At 41.2% G+C, this 12314-nt stretch overlaps 1 protein-coding gene across 1 annotated transcript in view; it reads right to left on the bottom strand.

Moving 5' to 3' along the window:
* Positions 1-42: 42 nt before the first annotated feature.
* The window catches only part of prex1 (phosphatidylinositol-3,4,5-trisphosphate-dependent Rac exchange factor 1), an 80006-nt gene continuing 67734 nt past the window's right edge, over positions 43-12314 (bottom strand). The window contains exons 28-40 of the mRNA XM_084552553.1: positions 11932-12014; positions 11179-11269; positions 10974-11102; positions 10838-10879; positions 9922-10139; positions 9579-9681; positions 7685-7828; positions 5444-5558; positions 4456-4522; positions 3390-3565; positions 3070-3172; positions 2565-2632; positions 43-2440 (exon numbers count right to left, since the gene is read on the bottom strand). Coding sequence (XP_084408679.1) covers positions 2398-2440; positions 2565-2632; positions 3070-3172; positions 3390-3565; positions 4456-4522; positions 5444-5558; positions 7685-7828; positions 9579-9681; positions 9922-10139; positions 10838-10879; positions 10974-11102; positions 11179-11269; positions 11932-12014 — 1382 coding nt within the window. The 3' untranslated portion in view covers positions 43-2397. The remainder of the gene's footprint in view (positions 2441-2564; positions 2633-3069; positions 3173-3389; positions 3566-4455; positions 4523-5443; positions 5559-7684; positions 7829-9578; positions 9682-9921; positions 10140-10837; positions 10880-10973; positions 11103-11178; positions 11270-11931; positions 12015-12314) is intronic.

The raw sequence follows: 12314 nt of genomic DNA, 5'->3' as shown, positions 1-12314 counted from the left end.
TTGCACACACCAAAATTATACACATTATAACGTAAAGCAAAATTATGAGTAAGTGAAAAAAGAAACCACTTCAAGTCAGAGGTCCTATTCACTTCCAGCAGCTCTTAGTCACAGTGTGCTGGTATGGTGTGTGCAGGAAAACAGATGATGTGCAATGATCTTCTGTTTTCCCTCCCCCGTTTTGAGTCATTCATGTCAAATTTCAGAACTGAACAGCAGACCGAATGCAACACAAACATGGGTAGGACAAAATATGAGTTGACGAAAAAGCATTCACTGCCAGACTCCACGTCCTCTGTTGGACATACCAACAATGCCACTTCACTGACAAACATTGTCATAATGAGAAGATTTTATTCACTAGCTTGTTAAGATTCCATTCAGAATTATGATATTAGAAAGATTGAACAAAAAAAAAAAAAATCCTTTGTACAGTTATTTTCAAACACCTGGCAGATCAAATATATACAGCCATAAAACATTAGAATAATGTTAATAAATGTGTAATCGGTGACGTGTTTGTCCAGCTACATGCTGCAGTCAATAGCTGAATTGCAGTGGTAACACAGACACACTTAAGACCTGGATATGGAAACTAATGCTGCATTTGGAGAGGATATTATTTACACTGTTCATGCTGAGATCATGTTTGATACAGGAAATGGAGATAATGCAAATAACCATGATTTTATTGTACCAAGTGAGGGGTGGAACTTGCATAGCCTGCCACTCAATTTGTCGAGGCTGTTCCTACATGCTCATTTGGAACCAGACTGCTTTTAAATAAATAAAAAGGAGAGTGACCTGCTTAATGAATGCTGCATGTCCAGAGAGGTTCTTCAAATGCATGACCGGCATTTATAACATAAAAAAAAAAATATATCAAGTTGTCAGTGAGGTTACACTCAGAAAAGAGAAGCAGCTTCTCTTCAAATGCACGCATACAAAATGTTTCATAGACTATATTATTTCCATAAAAATATCCAATTTAATTTATAGCATTACTCTGCTGCTGTGATACATATCCTATGTTTTCCTCTGACATTGTTACAGTCTGTATGTACAAGAAAATAAAATCTTCAGTAACTTAATATCACTGCGTTTCAGTCATCGAACAATCCCTTTGTTTACATCAAACTGCTTACAGTACGCTGTGCTAACACTGAATGGACCAATCATTGTGCTTCTTTTAATACCTACAGTAAATACAACAGTATTAAGACAACATAAAAGCCAATTTAAAAATCAAATGATTCGTTAACTGAGGAAACCCTTCAACTAGAACATTTGAATTAATATATTAATAATTTAACACAGATTCAATATTAAAACCTGCTGACTTGGCCGCTTGTTGACAGACAGCTTTGTGTGGTTTGTTTTCGCTTCCTCCGTCCTGATTGTGATTACCTAGCTAGCCATGCACTCCCTGAACATTAATGTAACACTTCCTGACGTAATGGAATTCCATACACATAAATAAATTGAAATACACAAGCAGTTATATCTAAAAATGGCATGCCATTGGTCCTTTAAATACTGTTCAATAGCAGGCTGGAATGCTTTTAGATTCTGTAATACCTGATAAAGTATAAGTAAGCGCTACAAACGCTCCTTCTGGACACAATAAATAACTATCCTTCATATAGTGCAGTAATACAGTACTTACACTAAACCTACAGTAATTGCACAGTAAGCACATGCAACGGGCTGAAGAAAAAAAAACAGCCCCCTCCAGCAAACCATCTTTTCATCTGTCCCTCGAGCCCTACCTCCATCTATCTGTCTAATATTTGACTTTCTGCATCTATCTTCTGGCTATCATATCACAGCTATCATACATGAACTCTACTTCAACAAACACTGAGCCCTGGGGAACACCAGCCCAAACACAGAAAGAGACAGGTGTCTGATGTTTGCAGTCCAAGGCAAAATGGATGACATCTGCATTTAGGGTGACAGTCAGCTACAGGTAGTTTGGTTAATCCAGTTAATAATACAAGCTCATTTAGGAGCATAATCACTGTAGACATTGTCTTTATGAGGCTTCCTCCCTTTTTGCTTATGATTATTTTGCACCAGTCATTCTTGTCAGCTTTGTGTAGAAAGACAGTCAACACAACAGTGCTTGTATCTAGGTGGTACAGTACATGACTAGTCCCGAGCCTCGGGTTGCATCAGTCTGCATTTAGTCTTTACGTTGCACAGAGAACTCTTGTGGTATCCATGCTGGAATGAGCCCTGTGTGATGGGGCAGTGGCGAGGGGGCAAGAGTCATTCCATTGGTGTCTCTTGGAAGGAAAGACCCAAGACTCATAATCTTTGTTACTGTCATCTCTCATTGTATCTTCCACTTCTGCATTCACGCTCTCTGTAATGAGTCCTCTAAAATGATTAATCTTAGAGTTCTCCATCTGAAGGTGGCAAACACAGCCTGAAGAGCCTGTTGGGGGAAAAAAAATAAAATACTTCAGATTAAGAGAATCCACTTTGTGCGTGTCTATAAATGGTGTAATATACTGATGGAATTGATACAGGCAGCACCTAGAAATGGTTTCAAACGGTACCTGGGAGCTGATGGAGGCATCTGGTCCATTACTTTGAGATTTTTTGCAGAGAGTTCAACTCTTGCCCCCTGGTAGAACATAAAATACATAGCCATAAGCTCAACACTGACCATATAACAAAAAGGCTCAAATGACCTGAATGGTTAAACATGCAAGACACATCCACAGTGCACACCTTGAAATGTTGTATATAAAAACACTTTATTAACGTGTATTAGCACCTTTAAAAGAAAAAGTTCTATGTTATTCATTTAAATATTATCTTGCATTAACTTTTATTAAAACTGAAACTATACTACCAAACCTTCTAAAATGTCATATAAAACAAAAAAATCACTTATAAATAAATATCATGATCATAAACATTTATTTAAGTGTTGTATTCTTTTATGCATCACCATGACACTGATTACACCCATATTCTCTAGTTAATATAAAGATATTTAATAGTAACCCATTCTGGTTCTTTGACCTCAGTCTCAGATCCACTGCTTCTGAGGTTTACCTGTTTGCGCATGATGTCCATGGTCTGCATGATGCAGCGCGGCATGAGGCCGTGGTTCCTGGCTAAGATCATAGCCTGCTCCAATGTTACACTCAGGGTACATCTGCAAAGAATAGAAAGGCCAAACTTTAAAAAACACACACTAATGTACACACATGCTCCCCTGCAGGACACCTTGAAATGAATTCAGACAGTGAGGTTAAGCTGAACTTCTGAGGTTCAGTGGTGCGTGTCATCAACACTGCACTGTGTTAATCTTTATTCTAGCTGACAGTCCAGTGATACTGTACAAGCAGTATAATAATGCTGGTGTGACTGACCTCTGCAGGCCTGTGCCACACATGGTGATGTGGCAGGCTCCCAGGCGGTTACACAGCTCAGAGGACACACACAGCACGCTCACACCTGACGGGTGGCCTTGGGCGTTGGGGCGCACGTTGATGTAGGACTGCATTAGTCGACAGAGGTCGTCCAGTGTGTTGAGGGGTCGCAGCAGCTATGAATGGAAAGGTAAAGGACAGAGGGTGTCAGTGGCTAAATGGACTGCTAACTCAATGATTCAATTCTATTACAAAAGAAGCCATCTTAGCAAGTCATTTAGACTACTGAGTGGAGCAAGTCACTTTTTAGATTACTGTATAATCTAAAAGTTTCATTACTTCTGCTCTAGTCTCGAAAAAATCTAACTGACAGGATGAGACGTATTTATTTTAAATTTGTATACGTTTGAGTAAGCAGAACACTGTGATAAGCGTAGTCAATTACTTAATAAAAGTATAGTAAAATTCAAAGTAAAAGTAACATCTATACTTCTAAATCTAAACATCTTTTAATAATTAACACCATAGTAGAGTAACACACTTGTAAGATGGAGGAGCATCAGAAACAGGAAGAGAACCATCAAATATAACACACAGAGGATGAATTCTTTGCTGTCTTTCTACTGAAACACAGTGTCAACCTCTCTACACTCTCTATATTGACGCTATTCAGTTTTAATCACTAGAGTCTATTTCAACTACAGTCAGTTTGGGCCACTAGAACTGAAATTCAAATGGAAGCAAGGAAATGTGTTTATAATGTTGTTGAGGTTAGTTGGAGTTAATAGGGGGGGGTGGGGGTCTTGACGAGCTAGTGGGGGTTTCCAGTGCAGGGAACCGGCACCATCTTACTTTTGAAATGCTTGGTTGAAGGTCTCTAACTTCAAGGCCCAGTATCTGTGCTTGCATTTATATTCAGTCACAACATTATATAAAAAATTGGCTTACGTTACAAGAACAAGATAGAAGTTACGTGATAAAACACCATATAAACTGTAACAAACACATTCATTGATGACAGTAACAGCAGTAAACGGTAAATGGATCAGAGTAAGAGTATATTTACCTGGTCTATCTTCATTGCTGTGGAGTTTGAGTCTGTGGGGAGATTAGACTTCTCCAAATAGAACGCCCTGTTGGGACAAAAGCATTTCTGTTTCAAAAATTCTTTATGATTTGGAAATGTACAGATTGGGTCCTATGACCTACTTTATCTGAGAGCTTAGTCATCTACCATCTAGAGAGCTACTTCATCATTTATTCATGTTGCGTTGTTGAGTAATTTTCAGGAAATTAGCGTGCAAATATCAAAAACTGTCACTATATTAAGAAGCTATTGAAAAACATTTTACATGTTACAGCTCAATACACAGCAAGAATTAAAGTCTGAAAGAATTAAAGTCTGAAAAAACTTTTCAAGTGTACTTAATGAAATTAAGGGTGAAAACGAACGCACTTAAATTTAACAGTTCTGAAAAAGCTTCATAAAGGTTAAAGTTATTGAACTGTACACATGTTGCGACTATTCTGACAACCCCATCTTAGTCAGTGAGCTAAATAATAAAAAATACTTCAGTGCTTTATTCATCCTGTTTAACAGCATCACATTGTGAATCTTCCAAAATGATCGTCCAGCTGAGTTACTACCTTTCTTACACGGTTTCAACAAAACTGAACACTAGAAGAGTAATAAAGGGATATATAGTGCCTTTTAAATCCTACTTCAGGATTGCTGGAAAGCGAGAATACAGTGTGCTTATATACATATTATGTATCTGAGACAGAGAAATTATCAATCAAAGCCATATCAAAGGTATAACACATCTCTGCAATGCCCGTTAACTGTGGATGAGGGATTCCATTGAGGAAATGGCTGGATAAATGACGCAGTTCTCACTTTGAAAAATGCAGCTTGTAAGTAAAAAGGCAAAGCGTTTTTTTTTTTTTTGCTTAGTTATGCAATACCACAGAGTGAACTCTCCCTTTAAGGTGAAACATATCCTGAGTGCTAGTGAAGCTAATGAAAAGCGGTGATGTAGAGTAGCACAATGTACCTGAGTCTGCGATAGTAGGCCTTGACCTTCTCCAGTGAGACAGCATTGGTGCGCTGCTGGAACTCCTCCATTTCGGCGCAGTCCTGCTGAGACACTCCCTCGGGACGCTCCAGAGCTGGAAACAAAAAGGCAGGAGGCATTTAGATCAACACACAATGGCGCACAGTTATATGAACTCAAATGTAAAACCTAAAATCAAAACTGATCTTTATCCCTTACGATTACATTTTAAATTGAATCCCATCTATTCCATTCAATCAATCCACTCAGGCCACTTAAAGGCCTTAAAGTGGTCTTAAAGTTAATAATCTTGACATAGAAATGAGGATAAGGATTAGACAAAAGCTCTTGAGTTTCAGATGATTTTTTTGCATGAGGATATACAGTTTTCACATATACACAAAAATTTCCACATCTGTAATATCATAAGGTTCGCCGGGTTCCCTCAAGCCTGCAGCCTGAGCGTTTTCCAGCAGGTGGCGATATTCATCCACGGATATGCACCTCTCAAGAGCTCTGTTCACTCACTAAAATACACTATATTACCAAAAGTATTCGCTCACCCATTCAAATGATCAGAATCAGGTGTTCTAATCACTTGGCCTGGCCCCAGGTGTATAAATTCAAGCACTCAGGCATGCAGACTGTGAAACAAGACATTTGTGAAAGAATGGGCCGCTCTCAGGAGCTCAGTGAATTCCAGCGTGGAACTGTCATAGGATGCCACTTGTGCAACAAATCCAGTCGTGAAATTTCCTCGCTCCTAAATATTCCACAGTCAACTGTCAGCTCTATTATAACAAAATGGAAGCGTTTGGGAAAAACAGCAACTCAGCCACGAAGTGGTAGGCCACGTAAAGTGACGGAGAGGGGTCAGCGGATGCTGAAGCGCATAGTGCAAAGAGGTCGCCGACTTTCTGCACAGTCAATTGCTACAGAGCTACAAACTTCATGTGACCTTCAGATTAGCCCAAGTACAGTACGCAGAGAGCTTCATGGAATGGGTTTCCATGGCCGAGCAGCTGCAGCCAAGCCACACATCACCAAGTGCAATGCAAGGCGTCGGATGCAATGGTGTAAAGCACGCCGCCACTGGCCTCTAGAGCAGTGGAGACGCGTTCTCTGGAGTGATGAATCACGCTTTTCCATCTGGCAATCTGATGGACGAGTCTGGGTTTGGAGGTTGCCAGGAGAACGGTACATTTCAGATTGCATTGTGCCAACTGTGAAATTTGGTGGAGGAGGAATTATGGTATGGGGTTGTTTTTCAGGAGCTGGGCTTGGCCCCTTAGTTCCAGTGAAAGGAACATTGAATGCTTCAGGATACCAAAACATTTTGGACAATTCCATGCTCCCAACCTTGTGGGAACAGTTTGGAGCGGGCCCCTTCCTCTTCCAACATGACTGTGCACCAGTGCACAAAGCAAGGTCCATAAAGACGTGGATGACAGAGTCTGGTGTGGATGAACTTGACTGGCCTGCACAGAGTCCTGACCTGAACCCGATAGAACACCTTTGGGATGAATTAGAGCGCAGACTGAGAGCCAGGCCTTCTCGACCAACATCAGTGTGTGACCTCACCAATGCGCTTTTGGAAGAATGGTCAAAAATTCCTATAAACACTCTCCTCAACCTTGTGGACAGTCTTCCCAGAAGAGTTGAAGCTGTAATAGCTGCAAAAGGTGGACCGACATCATATTGAATTCTATGAGTTAGGAATGGAATGGCACTTGAGTTCATAGAATGAGTAAAGGCAGGTGAGCGAATACTTTTGGTAATATAGTGTATGAGCTCTCTCATTGGACTGGTGTTCCAGCTAGCAATTGCAGAAATAAATGGATATTTGGCAAACTGACATGATGCATAATGCACTTTAATCATGTGAGGTGAACCAAGACTGATGGGGAACTAAAGGGAGAATGGCGGTAGAGGGAGAGTGTAAAGCTGGAGTGTTTTAAAAGGTTTCGGTCTAACTTAATAAAGCTATCGGGAAGTGTGTGAGACTGAAAGGCTGCATGACTCATTGAGTGTTTTTAAATGATTTAAGTCTACGTGCACAATGTATATACTGTGATAAGTGATTTCAGACACATGGTTTATTTGATTAAAAAATGTTTTGTGGAAGTTAATCTGCTACCTGCAGTCTGAACAGTGTATGCCTTCTCTACCAACTGATCTACATCCTGAACGTACTCCCCCTCAGGTTCTCCAGTTCCACTGTCACAATCAGCCCAGTCTTACCCCTGGTGAAGAGGACGGTGTGAAGCTTGAGGCTGCCTCCGTTTTGCAGTCGACTGGGCAGCTCATTGAAGTGACAGCTGTCCAGGTACAGGGTGACCCTTAGGGCCTGTCGGCTGCCCTCCACCTGGTAACACACTGGTGTGTCTGCAACACACACACAGATGAAGGAGAGGTTAAAATGAATGTAATGTACATACACTTTTGGCTTTTGGACAACTGTGAGAAAATGTGAGAGCTGAAAGAAGCTAGGAGGTTTGTTGAACTAAAGTACACTTGTGCTATACACCGATCAGCCACAACATTACGACCGCTGTCAGGAGAAGTAAATAACACTGACCGTCTTGTGACATTTCAATGTGCATAATGGGCATAAAGGCACTCCAATATATCTGCAAGTCAGAAGGTCTGTTATATCTCAGGTTTCCACCAAGTTTTGATCATGTGTGGCCTTGAAATACAGAATCTTAAATCTTAAGACATTGTGTTAATGTCGGGAACAGTAAAAACGTTGTCCATGTGCACCGAAAAATAATTTGGCATTTGCGGCAACATATTCTAATTCTGCAAACGTGACTGGTAATAATTTCCCCAACCATTTTCCAGCAATGACACATGCAGTTGTCAGCGAGTAAAAAAGATGACCTTTACTGAGCGACCTCTAGGGTCAGCTCTCTTTCCTGGAGAACCCATCAAGCTGTAATCCTGTGCAATTGGCTGTGATGCTTCAGGCTGAACTATGTGGCCTTAGACTCTGAGGTGCTTACATGACTGTACACTACCTATGGCTCCCAGCTCACTAAAGATGCCATTAGTCAATCAATATATTCCAATGCACTCTTGACGCCACAAACGTCTACCTCCACGGCAGCAGTCTGAGCTGATGTGCAATTTCAGCACAGAGGTTTGGTTAAAAACATTTTATTATTTTTTTTTACATCCAGGTGTAGGAGATTGGGCCTGTGCATTATGAATGAGCAATAACAGTGTGTGTTTGTGCACCGTTCTGTACTTGTGTACAGTATACGCATGTGTACACAAAATATTTCCTGCAGCACGGTGCAAATCTAGAACAGCAAATTCCTGCCTCATCCATAGCTTTTAAAATGGGAAGTGCATGCTGTGCTTTTCCTTTGAGCAGCAATCTCTGCTGGCCATATTGAGGCTGCTGAAAAGAGTACTGATTCAGGATGAAGTCATCCTTTGTATCTGTTGGCTTTGAGGCATCTGGTAACCCGGAGCACCATCAGTGGATTGAGATAGTGAGGTTATTAAAGGTACAAATATGCACAGGGCTCAAACTTTGTATATACGGTTATGTAAGGAGGCAAACAATGGCCACTCTGAAGAACCTAGGTGCATCCTCACGTAATACAATACTTACTTGGGAAAAAAGTGTTCTGACCTTGAGTGGTTTGGCAGGACAGAAGCAATGCACAAAACCAATTAACCATTTTTGCATTTTGATGCTGGAATAGTACACATGAGTATTTAAAAGCACTGTTTGTGTATTATCTAGTGGTGTTTCAACAGTATATATGTATTTCATATGTCACAGGGCAGCACTACATTTAAATGAAGGCCCTCACAGCCTGGCAGGAGTGACTATGTTATCTGTCATCCAAGGACAAAGAGGACTTTAAGACACTGCATGCTTGGCTCTTGTTTAAGTTGATTTATGGAACCATTATACTGTTGTTTTAGCTCTCTATTTAGAAGCTCTCCACTGAAAGGAAAATGAAATCTGCAATGACAGAATGGGAAATCTTATCCTTAATAGCTACCATACAGCCACATAACAGAACTTTATTCAGGGCCGGTTAAATCATACAGCTGCTCATTAGCTGTAGTGTGGTTTGAATGGACCAAGTCAGACTTTGTTGACGGAGTCTCTTACTTGCGACTAGACACTCATCCTCCAGTTGCCTGAAGAACACAGTGACTTTGTCCAAGTCCAACAGGGCTGCCTTGGTGTCCTCCAGCATGGTCCGCTCTTCTTTCTGCCAGAGGAGAGAAAGAAAGCTCAGAGGTCGCACCAGGAGGAGAGTTTTGATAGTTCTGGAGACAGCTGCATGGCTAGAAAGTCATACACACCAGAGCATCAGATATAACAGAATGTATGAGGTCATAACAGACAACATTGGAGCTTGTTTAAAACTGAATTGAAGAACTATGAATCTATACAGTCTGCTATTTTCATTTTTACTAAGTAAAATACAAAATATAAAATATGTCCTCACTACGTGTGGAGCTAATGTGGACTGGAAGTGCATCAAAACACCGATGGCAGATATTTGCTCCAGCCACTTGTGGCTGGTCTCCTTGCTGTCTTCCTGGTACTCGCCAGCGTTGTTGAACCGTGACCGCAGAGCCGTCAACAGCTGCTCGGCCAACGTGCACAGAGCACCCGTCGCCGCCTGGCAGAAGATCACATCCCGTCGCAGCTGCAGAGATGTGTCTGGTGTTGCAGAGTGGGAGAGGAGGAAATGATAATGTCAGAGAGGGATGGATGGGATTTGGTGGGTCAGTGGGCAGGAGAGGGTGAGGCAGCCCAACCTCTCAGTGTACCCTTCCTCAATACACATGACCTGTACTTGCTCCAACCCATATACTGTATGCCATTAGCCTGAAACCCTTCAAAGTCCCATTAACTAGTGCCATATGCCAGTGGGCACAGTTCAAAGAAACTAGAGCATCACATGTTTAGACGCCAACACTCATTCCAGCACAAACACCCAAAACAACTGGTCTCAGCCTGAGTGTGATCTTTCTTGGAAAATTAAACATAAACAATTTGATTATACTGGGAAGAATGTTCCTGTGCAATAAAGCAGCTGTGGTAAAAAAATCTCAAAAATGTCATTTTTTAAATAAATGTCATATGATTTAATATTTTTTAAAGATGTATTACGGATGTGCAGATGACTTGATGCAATTTCATATGATGGATGATCTTATTTACATAGAGTGCTGGAATCCTTTAAAATGAGAGCCTTCCTGCTAGTTGAGATCAAGTTCCTCTGAGTGATTGCACATCCCGTCTTGACATCTCTTGTGGTAATTTTATGGAAAATTAGGACTAGGCTCTATTTAGTTTGATTATCTGCCACTGCCTTGCTCTGAGTATGAACCGGATTCTGTATCATGTTACTCTACCTGTGCACTTGAGCAGAGCCAAGAGAAGCTGGTTCTTTCCATCTGCAGAGGTAGAAAGAAAACAAGTCAGAATGACTGGTTGTAACTGTATATGATCACGTGAGGGAGTGGGTACATGTGCATGTGTTCAACTAACCGTCCACAAATCTCTGCAGGCTCTCCACCAGGGTTTTGATAGAGCTGGGTAGGTTCCAAGGGTCCTCCTGGATGTTCTTGTGAATGATGCAACGACAACGAACAGTCCAATCTTCTGTTTGACGGAACTCTGTTTACATAAAACAGGAGCACAATGACAAACCCTCCCACCTTTCAAGCAGCAACATATTGAAATAAATATGTACCTGGCTGGCCGTGATCAGAGTAAAAGTGCTTGGTCTCCTCACAAGCCTTGGTCATGACAGGTCCTTTGAGTAGGTTGTTGATCGAATCAACCTGTGTGCAGAAATAAAAGCACATTATCAGTCAATCTTTTTCCGTACTTCACCCATTATATTGTACTTTTCACCCTTTCCGCTTCAAAAGACCTTTTTTCTTTCTGCGCCATGTAAATGTGCACACATGCTCGCACACGACCCTGCAATAATATCTCCTGGAAGACATCTTTGAGCATTGACAACAACAGGGCTTGTGTTAGCAGGCCCCCCTGAGCTGCCGTTTACATGTGCAAAGAACAGCAGCTAAAGTGGCTACACCCCACAGGGAGTCAAAGCACATCAAATGCTGGCAAGAAGAGATGAAACGATGTATGTGAGTCAGTGATTTGGCCCATGAATCTGTAAAAGCTGGCATACGTGAGGAAAAGGAGAGAAAGAAGGTCAAGTAAAAGATGAGAGAGAATACCAGAATCCGGACCAGAGGACAGAGAGCTGCATGAGGTAACTCAGGCCAGATGTTGACTGATTACTATCACAACGATCTGTTCCAAATGGTTAATGCTCAGTGTGCCTCTTCTTTCTTCTCAGTTTCACTTCTATTGGTTTAAAGTTTTTGTCAAAGTTTGGATTTTAGACTGATGCTTTTCTTTGGGAACACAAATCACCTACTCCCACCACAATAAATTCAGCTTCTATTCCAAACTGAAAGGCAGAACAAACCTGGTTGAAAAGGTGCTCGAGGCAGCCGTGCAGCTTGTCCTGTTTGTCAGAGGGAATCCTCATGTCGCATGGCAGCTCATCCCCTGGCGGCCAAACAAAACGTTGAGGAGAGGAAAGAACGCACATTTGGATACCAGAGTTCATTTATTATTAGACCATCTGCCCGTATTAAACACATTTTTGTCCATCTGTCAATGAAAACTCTGGTCAAAGCGTCAAATTAGAGAGGATGAAGGCTAAGAAATCATTTCTGTACGGGGCTGTTTAAAACTAAATGATGATAAAAACAAAGCGATAAATAGCAGTAGACAGATACTTGGCTCCCTGCAAAGAAAATGTGGTTGTGGTGGTTGTGAAATGTTGTTGTTAAAACATCTGACCAC

Source organism: Chelon labrosus (assembly GCF_963514085.1).
Source record: "Chelon labrosus genome assembly, chromosome: 10".
NCBI classification, from domain to species: domain Eukaryota; kingdom Metazoa; phylum Chordata; class Actinopteri; order Mugiliformes; family Mugilidae; genus Chelon; species Chelon labrosus.
The sequence above is the reverse complement of the archived record's forward strand: the minus strand, read 5'-3'. Positions and strand labels throughout refer to the sequence as shown.